Source organism: Schistocerca gregaria, chromosome 2 (genome assembly GCF_023897955.1).
Source record: "Schistocerca gregaria isolate iqSchGreg1 chromosome 2, iqSchGreg1.2, whole genome shotgun sequence".
Classification (NCBI taxonomy): Eukaryota; Metazoa; Arthropoda; class Insecta; order Orthoptera; family Acrididae; genus Schistocerca; species Schistocerca gregaria.
In genome coordinates, this window is record NC_064921.1 from 389,478,849 (window position 1) to 389,503,266 (window position 24,418).

The 24,418-nt window shown below is 40.0% G+C and overlaps 1 protein-coding gene across 21 annotated transcripts in view; it reads right to left on the minus strand.

Moving 5' to 3' along the window:
• Window positions 1-13,562, minus strand: part of LOC126321101 (zinc finger CCCH domain-containing protein 13-like) — a 229,314-nt gene extending 215,752 nt beyond the window's left edge. For 19 of the 21 annotated variants that reach the window (XM_049994170.1, XM_049994169.1, XM_049994166.1 and 16 more), the window contains exon 1: window positions 12,653-13,140. In XM_049994170.1, coding sequence (XP_049850127.1) covers window positions 12,653-12,861 — 209 coding nt within the window. In that variant the 5' untranslated portion in view covers window positions 12,862-13,140. Of the gene's footprint in view, window positions 1-12,652 lie in introns of all 21 variants that reach the window. The other 2 variants (XM_049994147.1, XM_049994156.1) reach the window with 2 other exon arrangements.
• Between the last annotated feature and the right edge of the window lie 10,856 nt (window positions 13,563-24,418).

Here is a 24,418-nt window from a genome sequence, read left to right on the forward strand (position 1 = left end):
AGATGAGGGCTAGTAGAAACCCTTGGGTAACAGAAGAAATATTGAATTTAATTGATGAAAGGAGAAAATATAAAAATGCAGTAAATGAAGCAGGCAAAAAGGAATACAAACGTCTCAAAAATGATATCGACAGGGAGTGCAAAATGGCTAAGCAGGGATGGCTAGAGGACAAATGTAAGGATGTAGAGGCTTATCTCACTAGGGGTAAGATAGATACTGCCTACAGGAAAATTAAAGAGACCTTAGGAGAGAAGAGAACCACTTGTATGAATATCAAGAGCTCAGATGGAAACCCAGTTCTAAGCAAAGAAGGGAAAGCAGAAAGGTGGAAGGAGTATATAGAGGGTCTATACAAGGGCGTTGTGCTTGAGGACAATATTATGGAAATGGAAGAGGATGTAGATGAAGATGAAATGGGAGATACGATTCTGCGTGAAGAGTTTGACAGGGCACTGAAAGACCTGAGTTGAAACAAGGCCCCTGGAGTAGACAACATTCCATTGGAACTACTGACGGCCTTGGGAGAGCCAGTCCTGACAAAACTCTACCATCTGGTGAGCAAGATGTATGAAACAGGCGAAATACCCTCAGACTTCAAGAATAATATAATAATTCCAATCCCAAAGAAAGCAGGTGTTGACATATGTGAAAATTACTGAAAAATCAGTTTAATAAGCCACAGCTGCAAAATACTAACACGAATTCTTTACAGATGAATGGAAAAACTAGTAGACGCTGACCTCGGGGAAGATCAGTTTGGATTCCGTAGAAATACTGGAACACGTGAGGCAATACTGACCTTACGACTTATCTTAGAAGAAAGATTAAGGAAAGGCAAACCTATGTTTCTAGCATTTGCAGACTTAGAGAAATCTTTTGGCAATGTTGATTGGAATACTCTCTTTCAAATTCTAAAGGTGGTGGGGGTAAAATACAGAGAGCGAAAGGCCATTTGCAATTTGTACAGAAACTAGATGGCAGTTATCAGAGTCGAGGGACATGAAAGGGAAGCAGCGGTTGGGTTGTAGCCTCTCCCCAATGTTATTCAATCTGTATGCTGAGCAATCAGTAAAGGAAACAAAAGAAAAATTTGGAGTAGGTGTTAAAATCCATGGAGAAGAAATAAAAACTTTGAGGTTCACCGATGACATTGTAATTCTGTCAGAGACAGCAAAGGACCTAGAAGAGCAGTTGAACGGAATGGACAGTGTCTTGAGAGGAGTATATAAGATTAACATCAACAAAAGCAAAACGAGGATAATGGAATGTAGTCGAATGAAGTCTGGTGATGCTGAGGGAATTAGATTAGGAAATGAGACACTTAAATTAGTAAAGGAGTTTTCCTATTTGGGGAGCAAAATAACTGATGATGGTCGAAGTAGAGAGGATATAAAATGTAGACTGGCAATGGCAAAGAAGGCATTTCTGAAGAAGAAAAATTTGTTAACATCGAGTATAGATTTAAGTGTCAGGAAATCTTCTGATAGTATTTGTATGGAGTGTAGCCATGTATGGAAGTGAAACATGGACAATAACTAGTTTGGACAAGAAGAGAATAGAAGCTTTCGAAATGTGGTGTTACAGAAGAATGCTGAAGATTAGATGGGTAGATCGCATAACTAATGAGGAAGTATTGAACAGGATTGGGGAGAAGAGAAGTTTGTGGCACAACTTGGCCAGAAGAAGGGATCGGTTGGTAAGGCATGTTCTGAGGGATCAAGGGATCACCAATTTAGTATTGGAGGGCAGCGTGGAGGGTAAAAATTGTAGAGGGAGACCAAGAGATGAATACACCAAGCAGATTCAGAAGGATGTAGGTTGCAGTAGGTACTGGGAGATGAAGAAGCTTGCACAGGATAGAGTAGCATGGAGAGCTGCATCAAACCAGTCTCAGGACTGAAGACCACAACAACAACAACAATGACAACAGCTGAATAATGCCTGGAAAAAAAGACTATGTAACGGTGAAAATGAGAAATGTTCGTGTACAGATGCAAAATTGACTGTTGCTATGCAACATGTCAGAACTATGTGTAGAATTCAAGGAAAAGTATCTCAATACCAAAGTAGGTATATCATCTTTTTTCAATCATCAGCCAAAATGGGTTGTGCCTGTAAGTGCAAGGGACACACACAATGTTTGTGTATGTGAGACCCATCAAAATGCTAAGCTGATGTTTGCTGCTAGAAAGGATTCTGGTCTGGATTACAAAGGTGCAATGAAGCTGCTAGTGCGTGACATGATCAGTTCCTACCAGTGCATGGTACATAGGTGTGAAAAGTGTCCTGGTAAGGCAAATCTTGCAGAACACATGAACAACAAACTGTATGGTGAATTCCTTATGGATGACGATGAACTTGTTTCTTATAAACAATGGACACACATGGATCGCACAAGTCTTGAAACAAAGCAAAGTACAGTGGAAGATTTTGTTGAAATGTGTTGTCAAAAAACGGACAAACTGACCACACTCAGCTTCACAGCAACAGCACAATCAGCTTATATCTAGTTTTGTAAGGATAACTTGAAACACGATGAAATTATAGTAATACTAGACTTTTGTGAAAATTATGCATTTATAGTTCAAGATGCCATCCGAGGATATCATTGGGACAACAGTCAAGCAACTCTCCAGCCATTTGCGATTTACTATAGAGGTGAACCGGGTGATGAGTCTGTCATGAATCTGTGCATTTTTACTGACTTTAATTCATGATGCCATTGCAGTTCATGCCCACATTCGCACTGTCATGGCATATGTGAAAAACAAGCTGCCTCACATACATCTTGCGAAATACTTCAGTGATGGGGCAGCTAGTCAGTACAAAAACTGTAAAAATTTCAAAAATTTATGCATGCATTAACATGCTTTTCAGCCACACAGAATGGAATTTTTTCGCAACAAGTCATGGTAAAAATGTATGTGATGGTATTGGTGCTACCATTTAGCGCATGACATCACGAGCTAGTCTGCAGCACCCTACAGAAGGTCACATTCTAACACCTCTTCAATTATTTACCTGGCTACAGAAAAATATCTCTGGCATGCAATCATTCTGTTTCAAAAAATGAGGTGAAATCAGTCGGAGAGTTGCTAAAAAGCAGACTAGAACACGTTAAAACTGTTGCAGGCACAAGGAGCCATCTTCACTTCTCTCCAGCAGACTCTGACAATGTGCAGATGAGCAGACTGTCCGGTTATAACTATAGGTTCATGCACAACACGTGTCTTCACAGTGTGTCTGACTCAGGATTCAGAAGCAAACACAGCAACTTACAACCAGGTTGCTATGTTATTGCTGTTTATGATGACAAATGGTACTTAGGATGTGTTGCAGAGTGCTGTGAAGCAGAAGGTGATGTATTTGTGAACTTCATGGCACCAGCAGGACCACCAAGATCATTTCGTGGCCATGTTTGGCAGACAGGTTGTGGATTCCTTTTGAACATATTCTTGTGACAGTTCCAGTTCATACCACAGTGTCAGGAAGACAGTACAATTTGCCACTCAATGTACAGAGTACAGTAGCTAAAGTGTGGGAGAACTACTGTTTGAAGCACAATCGACTGGTTTTTAGCAGTTAAGGTGCAGTAAACGTTAATGATAGGTTGTGTTAATCTGTCTATATGTTGTTGCTTTGTGATTAAACAGTTGTGGGAGGGGATAAGAAGAGGCAGAACAGTTTACGATATGTTTTTACAAAATTGTGTTGTGGAACAATGGCCACATCACCAAATACATTGTACACAAATGTCTTGCAATAACATGAAAATTTGAGATATATATCATTGTGGTCTACTTATGCAGTGTGTGAAATTTGGCTTGGATACCACTTGTCCCTTTTGTGCTACCACACTTCGAAAATCCATGTTTTTCAGGTAATTTTTCAAATTTGTGTGTTTTTGTGTGCATGTACTTCAGTTTTTGTGACCGATATGAGCATGATGAGTTCTGTGTGTGTTTAGGCCTCATTAAGCTTACCACAAAAAAATTTATACCCTTTTTGAGTGAATTATATTCGGCACAGAGGGCACCTACAATATGTACCTTTTAACATATTACATTTTTTAATCGCATCTGGGAATTTTTTATTTTCCCTCAGAAATATGTTGTTGGTGTTTTGATTCATGGAGTGTGTTCTCTAAATGGATGTTACTGGGTTGTAAAAATTTCACTGGACAGTGCGGAATAGTTGCAAAGTTATTAAGACCTGAAGTTGGGTCTGAAGATAGATTGCCAGATGTGGGTACACCACATTCTTTCACAAGCCATAATTCTGGAACTAATTGGTAGGGGAACTTAAAATTTTGTACATGAGTGTTCCACACATAGTAGAATTAGTGTACTGAATTTCAGTGAAATCTGAGACTATGAATTGGAGCCCCTGGTTGAACGGGCATGGAATGACCCATATGTATGTAGTGACATCATAGGCGCCATGGAATGACCCATATGTATGTAGTGACATCATAGGCGCCACTTTGGAGACGCCAAGAATAGCCATTGGCACCATATTGATGACATCATGGGTCAAGGCTGACAGGTGGAATCAGACACTTCCATAATCCCACAGAAAGGCACACCTCAAGTTACTTCTACTTCTCACAATAACTTTCCATCCAAGATAACATACTGCATCATCCCTAATAAAAAGTCCTCAATCTAGTAACAAATTTCACTTGAGACCCCATATGACTGTATTTTTGACAATAGCCCTAGGTGTGGTACTGAGTCAAATGCTCTTGGGAAATCAGGAAATAGTGTATCTACATGACTGCCTTGACCCAAAGCTTTCAGTATGTCATGTGAGACAAGTGCAAGTTGGGTTTCACGTGGTGTTTTTGAAATCCATGCTAGTTGGCTTGGAGGAAATGTTCAAAATACCTCAGTATGTTTGATGTCAGAATATGTTGTAAGATTCAATGACAAATCAATGTCAAACATATTTGGTGTTAGTTTTGTGGATCACTTCTACTACCCGTCTTGTAGACAGGTGTGACGTTTTTTCTTTTTTTTTCCAAAAAATAGGCATGGGCTTTTATTCGAGGAATCTGCAAAAGATTATAGTTTGAAGAGGGACTGACTCGGACGCGAATTCAGTATAGAATCTAACAGAGACTCCACTGGGCCCTGGAGCTTTGTTCAGTTCTAGCGATTTAAGCTGTTTTCCAACACCACTGACTTTTCATAGGTACAAAGTTTAAATTGAGGGAATTCTTCAAGGTATTCCTTTGTAAAGGAAAATTTGAAAACAGAGTAAAGAATTTTTACTTTTGCTTTGCTACCCTCAATTTCAGTTCCACTATCATCCAAAAGGACCTGATGTTAACTTTGGTGCCACTAGCAGCCATTACATTCAACCAGAATTTCTTTGGGTTGTGTGAAAGATCACTTGATAATATTCTTTTAGAGTAGTCATTGAAGGGATCACACATTGCTGTCTTGCCAGCCAAATACACTTCATTCAGCACCTCTCTATCTATGGTCCTTTGCTTTCACACTTATTATGCAGTAATCTCTGTTTCTTCACAGTGACTGTGTATCCTGGATGTTTCCTCCCATTGTAAACTGTTCTGGTGGGTACATATTTATGCAGAGAATGGTCAATTACTCTTTCAAACTTCAGCCAGAGTTCCTCTATGTGCTCCTATCCTGTGCTGAAAGTTTCAAGTTCCTCATTGAGATATGACAAATTTATTTTTCACTCTGGCTTACTGAAAATATATATAGCTTTCTGCTTGTTTTCATTGTACATTGTACTTCAGTAATCATTGTTGCCACAGCCGCTTAATGACCACTGATACTACTTTTGATGTGGGCATCCTCAGAAAGGTTAGGTCTATTTATTGCCATTGGATCCAATATACTTCCATCGTGAGTGGGGTTCCTAACTATGTGTTCTACGTAATTTTATGAGAAGGCATTTAGTTTCAAAGAATGTCTTATCATGACCACCAGCAACAAAACCATAAGTTTCCCAAGTAATTGCTGGATTATTAAAGTCTTCACCAATGATTACACATGATTGGAGAACTTATGTACAACCAAACAGGTTTTCTCTGAAGTTTTCGGTTACATCAGGAGATGAGTCTGATAGGTGACAGAACCATCCAATTATCATTTTACACCCACCCCTGACACTAAGTATTGCCCAAACTATCTCACATGGAGCTTCAATTTCTACCTCGGTGGATTTGAGTTTCTTGTCCACTGCAACAAATACATCACTTCCATTTCTCATTTGCCTACCCTTTCAATATACACTTAAAATTTCCCCAAAAACCTCACTGTTATCAATAAGGAACAGAAATATGACAGAACAATGCTATCCCAGAACAGCTGACAATGCCATGTACTTCAAGCAGGCCACTAGGTTTTGACAAGTGTCCCAAGACCAGCTCTGTGCTCAACACTACAACGGCAAATACTGGAAGATTTGGAGGACAAATAGTGGAAGATGTGTGGATTCAGTGTACAAATGGGGATTAAAAACATCACCCAGATACATCTGTGGTGCAACTGTTCAGCAAATCAAAGGTACGGCCCCAAAACGATTCTTTCACGGCAATCAGGAGGAGGACCTGATTGCAACAGAGAATTTAAATGTCTTATTATTATGATTTTTTCCAGTGTTTTAATATATGTACATCTACTATTAAAGAAAAAATGTTTTCTTGCAAGATGTGATGCTAGCCAAAAAATAAACTGAAATGTACTTAATCCTCCTCTACTGCTTACAGCACGAAGCAAGAGGAAAGAAATGAATCTTATAACTACTCAGCGAATGGACAGAGAAGAATTACTAGCTCAAAAAAATGACATACAGAAAAATTAATTTCTCTCACTAGGTTTAGACAATATAATCTGATAACAGTCTTGTTTGAGATGCTGAATTAAATAGTGCTTCAACTAATAGAAATTCCCAAAAGTGCTTCACAGCTTCAAAATACTGCAATGATTCATATACCATATATGCCAATAGGAAAAAACCAACATGTTCATATTCACAGACATATTTCTATTCTGTATACTGCAAATATGAAATTTCAAAGGAAAATAAATGAGGCCAGAGGTAATTTCTGTCACATTTACAAGTTGGTGTAACCATGATATTATCAGTAAATATTAATATTTTTAAAATTAAATTTTTTTGCTGTTCTCTGTTTACTTAGGCACCTGACACAAAATCTTTCGCTTTGTAACGTTACTCAAAGTCATAAATGAATTACTTTTAATTATATGATATGCAAATTGAGGTGCTTTGATTATGCTATAAATGTCATCAAAACAATGCAGCTATCACACATTAAAAGTGACTGGTGATGTGTGATGTTTGTAAAACAGACTTCACACTTGGCACTCACGAAAATATGCCACAAAGTTATGATGTTTATCAAACTCCTCCTCTAATTTCTCTCCCCATCCCACACCTCTTGCATTTTAGCCAATGCCAATTCTCAGCCCAGGGGTCACCAGGACTTTGTCCAAATCCTCAGTTTATTTTAAGTAATAAGTCTTATTTTTATTACAGCATAACTGGTATAAAGTAGAACTCAGCAAGTCTGCTATTTCTTTTGAACCTGAGGTAAAGCTGTGTCTGGGTACTGGCTGCCGCTTTCTACATCTACATCCATAATCCGCAAGCCACCTGACGGTGTGTGGCGGAGGGTACCCTGAGTACCTCTATTGGTTCTCCCTTCTATTCCAGTCTCGTATTGTTCCTGGAAAGAAGGATTGTCGGTATGCCGCTGTGTGGGCTCTAATCTCTCTGATTTTATCCTCATGGTCTCTTCGCGAGATATACGTAGGAGGGAGCAATATACTGCTTGACTCTTCGGTGAAGGTATGTTCTCGAAACTTTAACAAAAGCCCGTACCGAGCTCCTGAGCGTCTCTCCTGCAGAGTCTTCCACTGGAGTTTATCTATCATCTCCGTAACGCTTACGCGATTACTAAATGATCCTGTAACGAAGCGCGCTACTCTCCATTGGATCTTCTCTATCTCTTCTATCAAGCCTATCTGGTACGGATCCCACACTGCTGAGCAGTATTCAAGCAGTGGGCGAACAAGCGTACTGTAACCTACTTCCTTTGTTTTCGGATTGCATTTCCTTCGGATTCTTCCAATGAATCTCAGTGTGGCATCTGCTTTACCGACAATCAACTTTATATGATCATTCCATTTTAAATCACTCCTAATGCGGACTCCCAGATAATTTATAGACTTAACTGCTTCCAGTTGCTGACCTGCTATTTTGCAGCTAAATGATAAGGGATCTATCTTTCTATGTATTCGCAGCACATTACACTTCTCTACATTGAGATTCAATTGCGATTCCCTGCACCATGCGTCAATTCGCTGCAGATCCTCCTGCATTTCAGTACAATTCACCATTGTTACAACCTCTCGATACACCACAACATCATCTGCAAAAAACCTCAGTGAACTTCCGATGTCATCCACCAGGTCATTTATGTATATTGTGAATAGCAACGGTCCTATGACACTCCCCTGCGGCACACCTGAAATCACTCTTACTTCGGAAGGCTTCTATCCATTTACAATGACATGCTGCGTTCGTTATCTAGTAACTCTTCAATCCAATCACACAATTGGTCTGATAGTCCATATGCTCTTACTTTGTTCATTAAATGAGTCTGGGGAACTGTATCGAATGCCTTCTGGATGTCAAGAAACACGGCATCAACCTGGGAACACGTGTCTATGGCCCTCCGAGTCTCGTGGACGAATAGCATGAGCTGGGTTTCACATGACCATCTTTTTCCAAACCCTGATTCCTACAGAGTAGATTTATAGTCTCCAGAAAAGTCATTATACTCGAACATAATACGTGTTCCAAAATTCTACAACTGATTGACGTTAGAGATATAGGTCTATAGTTCTGCACATCTGTTCGACATCCCTTCTTGAAAACGGGGATGACCTGTGCCCTTTTCCAATCCTTTGGAACGTTACGCTCTTCTAGAGACCTACGATACACCGCTGCAAGAAGGGGGGCAAGTTCCTTCGCGTACTCTATGTAAAATCGAACAGGTATCCCATCAGGCTCAGCGGCCGTTCCTCTTTTGAGCGATTTTAACTGTTTCTCTATCCCTCTGTTGTCTATTTCAATATCTACCATTTTGTCATCTGTGCGACAATCTAAAGAAGGAACTACAGTGCAGTCTTCCTCTGTGAAACAAGTTTGGAAAAAGACATTTAGTATTTTGGCCTTTAGTCTGTCATCCTCTGTTTGAGTACCACTTTGGTCACAGAGTGTCTGGACATTTTGTTTTGATCCACCTACCGCTTTGACATAAGACCAAAATTTCTTAGGATTTTCTGCCAAGTCAGTACTTAGAACTTTACTTTCGAATTCATTTAACGCCTCTCGCATAGCCCTCCTCACACTACATTTCGCTTCGCGTAATTTTTGTTTGTCTGCAAGGCTTTGGCTATGTTTATGTTTGCTGTGAAGTTCCCTTTGCTTCCGCAGCAGTTTTCTAACTCAGTTGTTGTACCACGGTGGCTCTTTTCCATCTCTTATGACCTTACTTGGCACATACTCATCTAACGCATAATGTACGATGGTTTTGAACTTTGTCTACTGATCCTCAACACTATCTGTACTTGAGACAAAACTTTTATGTTGAGCCATCAGGTACTCTGACATCAGCTTTTTGTCACTTTTGCTAAACAGAAAAATCTTCCTACCCTTTTTAATATTTCTATTTACGGTGGAAATCATCGATGCCGTAACCGCTTTATGATCGCTGATTCCCTGTTCTGAGTTAACTGTTTCAAATAGTTCACAACTGTTTGTCACCAGAAGGTCTAATATGTTATCGCCACGAGTCGGTTCTCTGTTTAACTGCTCAAGGTAGTTTTCAGATAAAGCACTTAAAAAAATTTCACTGAGTTCTTTGTCCCTGCCACCCGTAACTACTAGTACGAGGTTTTAACCCCCGCTGAAATTACAACTATGCCACTAAGAGCTATCTCATCTGTTGGGACTGAGGCCAATCTTCCTGCAAGGTCTAGATTTTTACTACAAGAGAGAGGTGGAGATAGCTCATCATTCAGACGTCCAGTATAAGGTACATGTTGGAGCTTATCATGGAAATAGCAGTTCGACCAGGAAGCGAGGACAGTGTAAATTTGGGTTGCTTGCCTGGATGTCTCAGTCAAGATTTGAAGGCTATTGTGACAGCTAATGCTTTTACTGTATGCAGCTAACAGCACGTCATGGCTCAAAGTAATACCACAATACCTGCTAGGCCTACCTTAATTCAGCAAAAATTCATTTAGCCTACTTAAATTGTAAAAGATCTGTTCTTCCAGAATAATGGAACTGATGTTACTGAAGGAACATTTATTAACTGCACACTCATATTTCAATAATAAGATAAGATATGTGGAGCTATTTATAATACATGTGTCCATAAAAATGACTTAAAACACCTCATCAGGTTTGAAGCATTACACAGCTTAGGTCATCAGCTTTGAGCTATAGCAGTACAGACCCTCGTCTAACACTCAACAAAGAGAAAAAGAGAGTTTGGTGAAGCACTTCATACATGCACACATTTTTGCGGCCACGTAAATTTTCTGAATACCAGTCAAAATAAGAGTCCATGCAGACCTTGAGGTGCAATGTGGGAATACAACAGATTTTTTTTTTTTTTTTTTTTTGGGGGGGGGGGGGGTAGTAAATTGAGCTGGGTTAGTAGTATTATGACATGAGTGGGGAATGAAAGCAACAAACACTATGAAATCCGATCCACATTTCTTCCATGTTCCCTTTACTCTTGAAAAGAACTAGGATCGTTGGCATGATTAATACTCCCCACAATCCTAAAGATGGATAAACCACTGGTAATTACTATGTGTGACAATTTACAGCAGAGAAGTCTGTTATCACTTGCTGCTAAAATTCTGATATTTTTTGCCACCAAAAAGGTATAAAAATTCCAATCCCAAAGAAAGCAGGCGTTGACAGATGTGAAAATTACCGAACTATCAGTGTAATAAGTCACAGCTGCAAAATACTAACGCAAATTCTTTACCGACAAATGGAAAAACTGGGAAGATCAATTTGGATTCTGTAGAAATGTTGGAACACATGAGGCAATACTGACCTTACAACGTGTCTCAGAAGAAAGATTAACGAAAGGCAAACCTGCGTTTCTAGCATTTGTAGACTTAGAGAAAGCTTTTGACAATGTTAACTGGAATACTCTCTTTCAAATTTTGAAGGTGGCAGGGGTAAAATACATGGAGCGAAAAGCTATTTATAATTTGTACAGAACCCAGATGGCAGTTATAAGAGTCGAGGGATATGAAAGGGAAGCAGTGGTTGGGAAGGGAGTGAGACAGGGTTGTAGTCTCTCCCCGGTGCTATTCAATCTGGATATTGCGCAAGCAGTAAAGGAAACAAAAGAAAAATTGCAGAGTAAGTATTAAAATCCATGGAGAAGAAATAAAAACTCTAAGGTTCATCGATGACATTGTAATTCTGTCAGAGACAGCAAAGGACTTGGAAGAGCAGTTGAACGGAATGGACAGAGTCTTGAAAGGAGGCTATAAGATCAACATCAACAAAAGCAAAACAAGGATAATGGAATGTAGTCGAAGTAAGTCAGGTTATGCTGAGAGAATTAGATTAGGAAATGAGACACTTAAAGTAGTTAAGGAGTTTTGCTATTTGGGGATTAAAATAACTGATGATGGTCGAAGTAGAGAGGATATAAAATGTAGACTGGCAATGGCAAGGAAAGCATTTCTGAAGAAGAGAAATTTGTCAACATCGAGTTTAGATTTAAGTGTCAGGAAGTCGTTTCTGAAAGTATTTGTATGGAGTGTAGCCATGTATGGAAGTGAAACATGGACAATAAATAGTTTGGACAAGAAGAGAATAGAAGCTTTTGAAATGTGGTGTTACAGAAGAATGCTGAAGATTAGATGGGTAGATCACATAACTAATGAAGAGGTATTGAACAGAATTGGGGACAAGAGGAGTTTGTGGCACAACTTGACAAACAGAAGAGACCGGTTAGTAGGACATGTTCTGAGGCATCAAGGGGTCACAAATTTAGCATTGGAGGGCAGCGTGGAGTGTAAAAATCGTAGAGGGAGACCAAGAGATGAATACACTAAGCAGATTCAGAAGGATGTAAGTTGCAGTAAGTATGGGAGATGAGGCAGCTTGCACAGGATAGAGTAGCATGGGGAGCTGCATCAAACCAGTCTCAGGACTGAAGACCACAACAACAACAACAAGATTAGAACTAGCTACAATGTTCCACTATACAAGAATGCATTATTTGCTTATACAGGTGGCACATTACTTTGAAAACACGAAATTATAATCATTTTCAAAATACTGCCAGAACCAGCAGTCCCCCAATAACAGGCTCTTTAGTCTTCTGCAACGTATTATACCAAAATTAATACGCAATATAGTGAAAACAGTATTAATAAAACTCAGCACGATTTACAACAATAACACAAAGTGATCATAATCCAGTACACTGAACAAATGTAATTACGATTGCTCTAACGCTCAGTCAAACAAAGGTGCAACATTCAAACACTTATTTACTAACGTTGTACTTTATAGAAATAATGTAGAATTACAAATGTAGGCTTACTTGCAGTTTTTTCCATACGTGCAGGTACCAGTCTGGACCCAGTGATGACAGAAATTGTCTTTGTTTGGCTGACCACTTGATGTGGATAATGTAGCTTTGGTTCCCAAACGTTCGAATACACTGGGTCTCCGAAGGGAATCCTTATTCTTACTAGGGCCGGCTTCAACTGTTATTTTACGCTTGGTCTGCTTCGGCATATTCTCGGGCATTTTACGGGTCTATTAACAACCAGCACACGGAAAACTGAGAAGTGACATGCACCTCTCCAGAAAGCAATATCCACTGACAATCGTCAAATTCTGATGCTAGCCTAACCATCGTCACAAAATGCTTAAAAAATTAGAAAATACAGATATTCGGTAAGAAGTTCTTGGAATGTAAAGTAGAATTAAGACGTACACATAAAGCACTACTTCGGATAATTTTGTACACAAACACTATAAACATATGAGTACCCCCAACATGATTGCGGCACTCGGGATAAAGATATAACATTTCTGTAGTTATCCAGCTTGTTATCGATGCCTCATCTTCAAAACCATCGAATCGAAAACTAATGTGACTGCTCCAAAACAATTCGTTTGCCTACAGGGGGCATGTACACGTTCAATATTTATTGACAACACTAGTTTGACAAACATTCAGTATATTTAATATACCCTCATACAGTCAATAACATAGTTAATTGGCAACGCGATTTAATAATGTTAAGATATCGAACCACAATTATTTTAGCTATAGATGGTATTTGAAATTTCATGAGAAAATTCCGTCGCTACGAAAACCACCTTTGTTTAGATTATTGCCACTCCAATTCACGTTTCACATATGTGGCACTATCTCCACTATTTCGCGATAATACAAAACGAGCTGCTCTTCTTTGAACTTTTTGGTGTCATCTCTCAGTCCCACCTGATGCTCTAAGTAGTATCTCTAGTTGGTAAGTTCAAGTGTGTAAGAGTTAGCTTTGTTTGAGTTTCTGGTAGTCACTCTGGTGTGTGGAAAAAATTGTTTCAGACAGGGAACGATATTAATTTCTTAGTATTCAGTTTATTCCATGAGATTTTTGGGTAACTGCAACTTATCGTGGACGAACGGTGCCGCCATGTGGTATACAGTGTATCATGTGTGAATGTGTCGTGTGCTTTGTAGAAAGGTTATGTTAAATTTTACTTAATTTATTGTTCAATCTGTATTTCATCCCCACATACTTAGTACCTCATACTTCGCTGTACTACAAATGTTTCTTTGTAAACCATGAGGCTCCAATTCGACTTAAGGATCTCCCGTGTTTTAATTGAAGACTCAGTTTCGTCGCGGTGTAGATATGCTCATGTTTGGTAAGTTAACTAACAAAATTACGGAGTTGTACAGGATTTCAGAAGTGTGATTTGTTTTCTGAAACTGACTGCTAAAGCCACTCACACTCTGACCAAGTGAGCTTATATGTGGAGCAGGAAATCTTTCATTGTATCAGTGTAAATGTGTGTGTGCGATCTTAATAAATCATAACCAGTAATTTAGCAGACGTGCCCCACATGTGTCGGTCCAGTTACTGCGTTATATTCATCTTCTTTCGAATAACCCATTTGGAGGGTACGATGAATCAACTTTGGCTACTCTTCATTGTATTAGATTTCCTCATCCTTTTATAGTGTTGTTCCCTTTCTTCTTGAGTCCACTTTCGTCTAATTATTTTCTTTCTCTCCTGAAATTCTGCCTTTTGAACTGCCTTTCTGAAATGTGTTCTGTTTTCTATTCTGTCTATTGTAACTCTAGCATTTTCAATGTCCTTTTCAGTCTCTATGAACCATACTGGCTTGGATTGTAGCTATTGAGTAATGTGAATATCCGCTTGGTTAGTCTGTTGTTATCCATTCTGAACATATGTCCAAAAAACTGTATTCTCCTCTTCCTCGTTACATCAGTTAGTTTCTCCGTTTTCAGATATAGCTCTCTGTTTGGTTTTAACCTGTATTCAGCATTAGCGTTTCTTTTAGCTCCCAGTATTTTCCTTAAAATTCTTCTTTCGACCTTCTCTAGTTTCTCAAGATCTCCATTTCTTGTTAGTTTAAGTGTTTCTGCCGCATAGAGAGCTTCAGGTCTGGCCACTGTTTGGTAGTGTCTTAATTTCGTGTTCCAGGACAAGATGGCGGTGGCAGATCAATATAATACAGAAGATCTGCACTGCGTTTGCTCACTTCTAAAAACACCTCTTGACATCAGCAAGGCGAATATTCACTCCACAATATTTTGTGCACATTGCAGGGGATGTCACTGTACTTTTGGTTGACATTGGGAGGTGCAAAATTGTTGCAATACACCAAAACAGTGATATGAGCAAGTTTACAATACAAATGCACGTGAAGAGCATGAGAATCGCCGAAAAAAGGCACTTCTCATGTTAGAATGTCAATTCGACAACTAACGCATGATAACCACAGAGAACAAGTGTAGCAGGAGGTATTCTTAAAAATAGAACAACGATTTTTTTTCGTTTTTAGCATAATCCCTGCTAGTCATGTTAACACATTCCATATATGTGGTATCTATTGTACCAGGGCGTAAAAGTAACCCAAAAAATACAAATACCTGAAAAGTTTCATTTTTCACTTTTTTATTGTCATAATTATCGAACACTAAAAATGGCTAGATGTGGTTAGATCATATCACAAATGTGACTAGCAATGCCAGAAGTAGCTTTTTTCAATAACAGTGACTAGATGCCACTTCAAAAATGTTAGGTTTAGCCATGAAATAGTTAAGCTGGCAACACTGCAGGAAAGTGAAATAAACTGCTTGTATCCATAGAAAGACCAATTGCAATAAATCCCTGTTCACAGTACGGTTGATATGTTCTACAAGGACAAACGACTTGCCATGGGAATTTCGGGGCCCTGATTAAATAACTAGACATTTTAGGCAAGGTTTTGTGTTTAACAGTAGTGTGACACATATGGTTTTACAACATATTAAAGCATGAAAATGATGAAGCAATAGACATGAAGTACACGTTTTTAGAGTCACCAAAAATCACAGAATTTTATTAAATAACAAACAAAATTTCCATTTTTTGAGCTCTCATGAAGTCCATAACTCCTTAAAGACAGTTGTGTCGAAAGAGATGGAGGGTGTTCTGCCTCTTTCGACTTATCACAGGGGGGACTGAAGACCTTAGCTGTTTAGTCCCCCTTAAACATCCCAACAACCACCACCACTTATCACAGTTGCCTGTGCTTGCAGCACAGGTGTCTAGTTCCAATATAAATGCTCATGATGGATTACCAAAGACCTCAATATATGTCTCTGGTGTCACAGTATCATGATTATAAATTGTGGCAGCCTTTATAGCAGATGCATTAAAACTGCACTTCATTATATCTTCAGCCGGTCGATTCATTGCAATTATGGTACTTGTTTCTGTCTTTCTTTCTTTCTTTCTTCGAAAGTTAGTACTGGCCAGCTTTGTACAGATTATTTACATATGTATTATGTGAAGTAACAATAACGCCTCACAATGGTATTATTATCTTAGTCCACCATGTTTCACTATTCAGTAGTGGGTTTGCTGGTTAAGTTCTTGTCTTAAGCTCCATTTCCACAAAATGAATTACTTACATGTGCATTACAAATGTAGGAGTCTCGTGTTGAAACCCATGGCTATAATCTGAATTTTTTATGTGAAAAATGGTAAGTTGAACTGTGTCCACATTAAACGCAGTAACCTAGCCCTAATATCGGCAAATGTCAAGATACTGTAAGTGTTTATTAATACTGCCATACTGCAATTGCAATATTGAAGAATGGATTTCTTAGGGAAGTGTGAGAAGTTTTTAAAGCGTTTTTCCTAGTTCTGAAGCACACACATACTGTGCCATCATATTTTTCGATGCATTGGTTGGCCAACATCGAAATAAGAATTAATTTGTGGTCAATTTGTGTGTACAAATGTATGGTTGTCACAGTGGTGGATGTCAAGGAGTGTGTAATACTAATATAGGGGGCAAAATAAAGAGATGAGCACTGAGGACACAGTGATTGATAACTTCTTTTACCTAACTTCAATAACAGCAATACTGGGGCATAATCTAAAGCGAGTCCTTGAGATAGGCCAGTTTGGTAACCACAGAGGCTAACTGAAAACACTTTGACTATAGAGACAGAATTGTACTAATAGACTGACTAGCCTGAAGGTCAGAGTAATATCCTTCTAAGTCTACTCCAAGGTGGCACTAGCCACGTGTGCTAAGGAAGGTGTGTCTTGGTGCCAGTCGCAGACTGACGCTGCAGTGACATGGGTTATAGCCAGCTTCTAAGCATGGACTGGCGTGGCATGGTATCAACAGTAGCTTGGGATCTGAGGGAGGTAAAGGTGACTGAGTCTGCGGGTTACTCTTGGTCACTGAAACTGCAAATGAAAATCCTTGTGCTAACCACTGTGCCATCTCGCTCAGTTTGTGTGAGTGGGAATGGTAGGTAGAGAGAAAGAGCACTGGCTCCTGATGCCTCTTATGGGAGACATCTAACTTAATTACCTGTTTGATTGGATGTTCCGATAAAGTGTTCCACTTCACCCTTGGATTGAGTGTGGTATGGTGCTGTCATCATATACTTGACGCTGTTGGCAACACAAAACTGCTGAAATGCTACCAGTGTGAAATGATGTCCATTGCCAGTAACCAACACTTCTGGCAGATGTTCAGTGCAAAAGATTGACATCAGGTCTTGATAGTGCTGGCTATTGTGGTAGAATGGATGGGCACCATGAATAGAAACTTCCTAAAGGGGTCTACCACAATTAAGCCAATGGGAATTCCAGTTGGGACCTGCGAACTCAATGTGCGAACAATGTCACTGGGCACTGGGCTTGGGTCAATGACAAAATTTATGTGGCTGACCAGTCCTGTGTTTTGCATATGCCAGACATTCTGGGTTAATCCTCCTACTTGAGCGTCCATTCCAATTCACATGCAATAGCGTACGGTGAACTGCTTAGTGTGTATAGTGCCCCAAAGGCCCTGAAGGAGAAGGCAAAGAATTTCCTTCTGAAGCAAATGTGGCACAACCATACGATACTGAACATTGTCTGCATGTAAGAGGATGGCAGCCTGTTGGACTGATAATCTGTGTTGAAGTGAAAAATAATGGCATAAAACTGTATCGTTTATCAGTTTAATTGAATGTGGCCAACTGGTGCAAAGGTACTGTAACAGAATCTTGCAGCTGGGGTCCACAAACGCTGCCTGAGCAATCCGTTGGTGGCCGGTGGGTAAACCATCAAATATTTCATTGTCCTGGACACCAAAGTAGAAGTAATAATCTTCTGTGATGTTGAACACCCAATCATTGCCGACTGGTAGGCGGGAAAGGGTGTGTGCATTCAAATGCTTAACTGTTGGCCTGTACATAATATTATACTGATAATTGGAGAAGAGCAGAGAACAATGATGCAACTTTTGCACCGTGCAGATGGACCAGCTTTGGAGGGCTGAACAATTACATAAGAGGCTTGTGATCTGTTATCAAGTAGAATTTTCTACCATAGAAGTACTGGTGGAATTTGGTCAACCCATACAAGACAGCAAGGCCTTCCTTTTCAATCTGTGAATAGTTGCTTTGCGTTTTGTTGAGGGGTTCGAATGTAAAGGAATTGATCTGTCCAATGATCCAACTCTGTGAGAGAGAACAGTGCCAGTCCTGTAAGAGGACCCGTCAACTGCCAGCATGACCAACTTGGCAGAATCGAAACAAACCAAAGAGTGAGGGCTTATTAAAGCATCTTTCAGTTACTAGAATGACTTGACACTTCCTAACCCACTTAAATTGGACATTCTTTCGTTGAAGGGGATGCAATGGAGCTGCTATTTGTGTAGGATTTGGAATGAACTAAATGTAATAAGTTAGTTAACTGATGGTCATTGATGTTCCTAGGAGCTACGGGGTGTTCCAGATGGCACTATTCCAGTTAAATTGGACATTCCTTCATTAAAGGGGATGCTGTGGAGCTGCAATTTGTGTAGGATTTGGAACGAACTAAATGTAATAAGTTAGCATACTGATGGTCATTCATGTTCCTAGGAGCTGGGAGGTGTCCCAGAAGGCAGTTAAGTGCGATTGCAAAGGCTCCATCCTCATCATTGAGAACATGTCCAAATATTAAATCTCATTCTAGAAGACAGAGAACTTGTCTTTATTAAGCTTTAACCCAACATCTGAGAGCAACTGAAACCAATTCCTAAGACTGGAAAGATGTTCATCAGAAGTACGACCCAAAACTATTATGTCGTCCAAATAGTTTGAACAAGAATGAACTGTAGCAGTCAATCGTGACAATTAGCGTTGAGAAATTGCAGGTGTGTATGCACTGCATGGGGCAACCACAAGAATTTAAATAACCCCATGTATATGTTGATCACAAAAACTCAGGATTGTTCATCTAAGGGACGCACCAAGTAGGCATAGTGAAGATCAGTCTCGGAAAAGAAGCGACCGGTACCACACTTGCTGCAAGTTCCTCAGGCCAAGGCAAAGGAAAAGAGTCAATCAAAGTCTGTGGATTTACCATTGCCTTGAAATCTGAACATATGTGTAATTTGTGTAATTTACGTGAAGCTTTCTTGACAATCACTAAAGGGAGCCTCAAAATTATTAACTTTGTCTTGGCCATTTTGTCGCTTAATTCATTACAAAGTTCAGCCACCTTGTCCAGAGGAGTTCATGGAGAGGACAATGTTTTGAATGTGCAAACCAAACAGATCAAAAGAGTCAATGTCAACGATATTTTCACCATCCCATGAGCAGAAAACTGTGAATGAAGCTCTGTTTGTAATGTTACGAAATGTGGCAGGTCAACTGCAAGTACCGAGTACAGGAAGGAAACAGCCACCTTAAAAAGAAGGAGTTGTCTGTGACTTATGTACCTTAGGCTTTCCTGACAGTTCGTATGTACTTTTAATCAAAGTCTAACTGCATGTACGTATATTTTGTGATGGGCAAGCTGCTGAGTGACAAGGAACTTATTGGTGTGACGATGGATAGAAGTGTGTAGCCTCCTCTCTGTTGCACTTGACTTGCATTGACCAACACGAGAACCACTACTGAGTTTTGAAAAAATTGCATGTACTGGGTGATCAAAAAGTCAGTATAAATTTAAAAACTTAATAAACCACGGAATGATGTAGATAGAGAGGTAAAATGCTTGGAATGACATGGGGTTTTATTAGAATTGAAAAAAAGTTCACAAAATGTCGGACAGATGGCGCTGGACAGCAAAACGTCAGTGATTGCGCATGGCAATCGTGTATAAAAGGAGCTGTAATGAGAGAGAGAATCAAATGCGCCAGCAGTAGCAGCATGTTGACGTTACATGAAAAGGCGCTTTTAGTGAAGCTGTATTATCAAAATGGGGAATGTGCTAGTTCAGCGTTACGATCCTATCGGCATAGGAAGGGGATTCGAACGGGTAAAGGTCCGTTGACAAATGCAGCTGTGGCGAGAATGATTTCGAAGATAGAAGCCACGTGTTGTTTAGACGATAGACGCTGTAGTGGCCGACCGAGCACAAGGCTTAATGCTGCTGAGACAGGAAGAAATGGAGACTGTAGCGGGTTCGCCTATGCATGAGGAAGTCAACGCTCGTGCAGTCGCACGTCGCACCGGCATTCCATACACTACTGTTTGGTTGGCACTTAGGCGTACCCTCCGATGCTATCTGTACAAACTTCATCGGCATCATGAACTGATACCTGGCGATTTAGTGAAGTGGAGGGCATCTGCGGTCTGGGCGTTTCAAAAGATGGCGGAAGATGACGATTGGTTGAGTAACGTCTTGTGTACCGACAAAGCTCATTTCACGCTCCGAGGGTCTGTCAACGCCCACAGCTGCAGAATTTGGGCTACTGAAAATCCTAGAACTGTCGTGGAAACTCCATTGCATGACGAGAAAGTCACGGTATGGACTGGATTTACCACACCTACCGTTATCGGGCATTTTCTCTTCGAGAAAATGCGTGATTCTGGTTTTGTAACTGCTATCGTGATGGGTGAGAGGTACGCCGATATGTTACAGAATCGCATCATCCCCAGCCTGGCTGATAAACACTTGCTGGAACGTACGATGTTTAAGCAGGATGGCGCTCCACCCCATATTGCTAGACACGTGAAAGATCTCTTGCGGGCGTCGTTTAGTGATGATCGTGTGCTTAGCCGCCACTTTCGTCATGCTTGGTCTCCCAGGTCCCCAGACCTCAGTCCATAACTCCGGATGTGTTTTATAGTGCTGTTCACAACATTATTCCTCGACTACAGCTATTGTTGAGGAATGATGGTGGACATATTGAGCACTTCCTGTAAATAACATCATCTTTGCTTTGTCTTACTTTGTTATGCTAATTACTGCTATTCTGATCAGATGAAGCGCCATCAGTCGGACGTTTCTTGAACTTTTGTATTTTTTTGGTTCTAATAAAACCTCATGTCATTCCAAGCATGTGTGTTAAATTGTACCTGCCTATCTACATTATTCCGTGATTTATTCGGTTTTCAAATTTATACTTACTTTTTGAACAGCCGGTATATCCGTTGACTGAGACATTGGAGAACGTGCAGAATGCTTGTTGGACTTGATTTCTGCAAACAGACACACTGAATGGGACCGTGCGTGCCACAGTAACGCCTGGCGTCACAACGGGGACATGACTGCCGCTTGTGTGCCGTGAAACACCGAGGGCAGGAATTACCTCTTGTGACTTGCTTACTAGCTACTGGTTTTACTTACGACACTTAGCTGGTAGAAACCTTGCGTGCCGTGGTGCCTCAGCTTCTGGCTCTATCTGTTTACCACCACTCGTGAACTGCACAAATAGGAGCGGAATTTACCTCACAGCTGCATTGTCATGCGAACTTCCGTCTCTATCTGTTTACCACTAATCAGAACTGCACAAGTAGGACATAAATTTACATCACCACTGCATTATTATACGAGTCCTGACGCCCCGTTAATTTCAAAACCTTTTGCAAGCTACGATAAGGAGACTTAAGAATCTGTTCATGTATGCAAGTAGGCTAACTGGTATACAGATACTCCGACTGTAGCAAGAAAATAAGGTTGCCGGTATCTACATTAAGTGTGATGCACAGTGAAGTGTGTGGTGAGCAGTGCACGGTTCTCGAACCATACCTCTTTTTTTAGAATAAAATGCGCGGAATGGCGTACGAAAAGATATCTGTTTGCTATGGTGGAACTGCAGCTACCAGGAACAGCACCACTTTACTTGCGCAGCGAACAGTTTGGTCATCATCTCCACGAGGTGCTGCATTTGCTGCGCCTGAAACTGAACAATCTGAGTTACTATCAGTTCTTGCGGTAGCGGCCGTCATCAAAACACAAAAATACATTTGAAAGTAGAGCTCAACGGCTGAAGAAAGTACGGATTAGTATCACTAAGGCGATCAGTATCTGCAAAGCACAAAAAGAAACACAGCAAGTTGCAGGGCCAATATTCTGAAACACAATCAAGAACACTGACGCAATGTATGGGCAAGCAAGGCAAAGGACCACATTTCTGCAAGAAAGCAATACACACATTTAATATCGTTGTTTGTATAGTGAGAAGTAGAGCCAAGCAGCAACCAAGACAATTTTCCCTCATCGCCAGATGTTCGGTCGTCACAGTGGTGAATGCCAATGAGTTGGTGGGTTATATGTTAGAGAGCAAAATAATCTCATGCCATCATAGTGTTTGATAACTTCTTTTACTTAAATTGAGTAACAGCAAGTTCAGAAGACAATACAAAGCGTGTCTTTGAGACAGGTTTCGACTCCATGTACAGAACTTAACCAACAGACCGATTAGCATGTAGGTCGGTGTGGTGTCCTTTTATGTCAGCTTCATGGCATTGTTGGCCGTGTATTGTGAGGAACATGTATCTTCGAGTCAGCTGCAGATTGGCGGTGCAATCACATGGTTAATAAAATGACATCTGCTTCAGTTGTAATAATGGTTTATTCAATCCATGACTGATTTCAGGATGATAAAATCCAGTTTTCAGATTATAAAAAACTGTAGCTTACAGAAAGAGAGGAGGTGGAAGTACAATATGTCTGGAAAAAACAGAATAAAAGATTAAGAAAGTAAGAAGTGTCACGTAATACAATTTCTCACGAATAACAAATGGTCAGGTCAGTTTGTTCAAATGCGGCGATGGAGGAAGAAACCAAAACGGAACACTGCACCCTCTCTGTGCACTACTGAGCAGTTGCACGCTGTGAATGGCAGCAAAGGCTGAGTGGAAGGTAATGCTGGAGGTCTAGAGGCACAGAGTGGCCCAGGTGCAGACAATGTGCGACAGGAAGTAAACTGACGATAGTATTAACTAAGATACGCTAAATTGGGGCTGACTGGTCCGAAAGATTACAACACTTCAATTAAAAAACATAAGTAAGCTTGCCCACGATATGTATGGTACAATAGAATCGCAGACCAGAGAGCAGTGTCGACAGTAGTAGTAGTAGTAGTAGTAGTAGTCACGGGGATGAAAGCTATGTGGGCGAAGAGGCAACAAGCCACGTAGTTCCATCCCAGACCACTAGAGGCGCTAGGGATCAAATGAAGCTAGAATTGACCAATGAGAGCTGTCTAAACTCCAATGGTGGTTGTTTTGAAATATTCTATCGTTTTGCTCTGCACTGAAGTCTGTGGTCCTCGGTTACAGTCGTCCTTGTATTTGTTTCATATTTACATACTACTCACATTCATTATAAACAGATTTTTTACTTTAAATTCATAAAACTCACTGTGGAATTGAAGTTTCCTGCTGAAAAATGTCCGCAATTAATTGTAAGGTAAGATATTTAATTTTTCATTAAATAATCTCGTAGCTTATGAATGAAATGTATTCTCTTCTATTGTGAATTAAGGAGTGTGGTTTCCGTTTATTTATTTAAATAAGTTTGATACATCTGTAGTAGTTTTATTTAATTAAGACGTTCATGTTTTCTTAAGAATATTCAACATAACAGATTGACGTTGAAATACTCCTGTAAGTTCCTAGGCTGTTCATCTGGCTATTGTGTGGGTTCAACGCAGAAAATTTGCAACAAGCATTTCTACAGCTTTCCAAAACAACCTCAAGAGTTGCTTCTAAGGTGGAAGAGTGTTTGTAAACTGTCACAAGATGTGAACTGTGTTTCTTATTTTGTTTGTGAAAATAATTTTTTCGAAGAAGATTTTATGAATAAAAGTAGGCATAGGCTAAACAAAGGTGTTTCCAAAACATGTGACAGGTGTTCATTGTGAAATTGCCAAAATCGGTAGTGAATCGGGTGACACTGTTGTTAATAGTGAATTGGGCCTACCAAGCAGTAGTGGTGCTATGGCAACTGTTCATTTTACAGCTGCTAATACCAGAAGTGGAACTGGTGTTAATGAACTACAAAGCCTTAGTTGTGCCGTGGCAAGTAGTTCTCATGTAGGTGTTTCTACCAGACATTGATCTGGTGAAACTGGTGTTAATAGTGAATTAGACTTACCAAGCACTAGTTGGACCATGAAAAATCTTTATTATACAGGTGCCAATACCATAGGTGAAACTGGTGTTAGAGGATTACCTAGCACTAGTTGTGCTGAGCTAGTTCATTGAGTGATTCACCTCTTAAATTTTTTTATCTCCTCTCAAAATGAATCTGCAGGTAGTGAGTACACATTCTTATCTGAAACATTTTGGGTTTTGGTACAGGATACAGGGGTTTCAAAAGCAGACTTAACT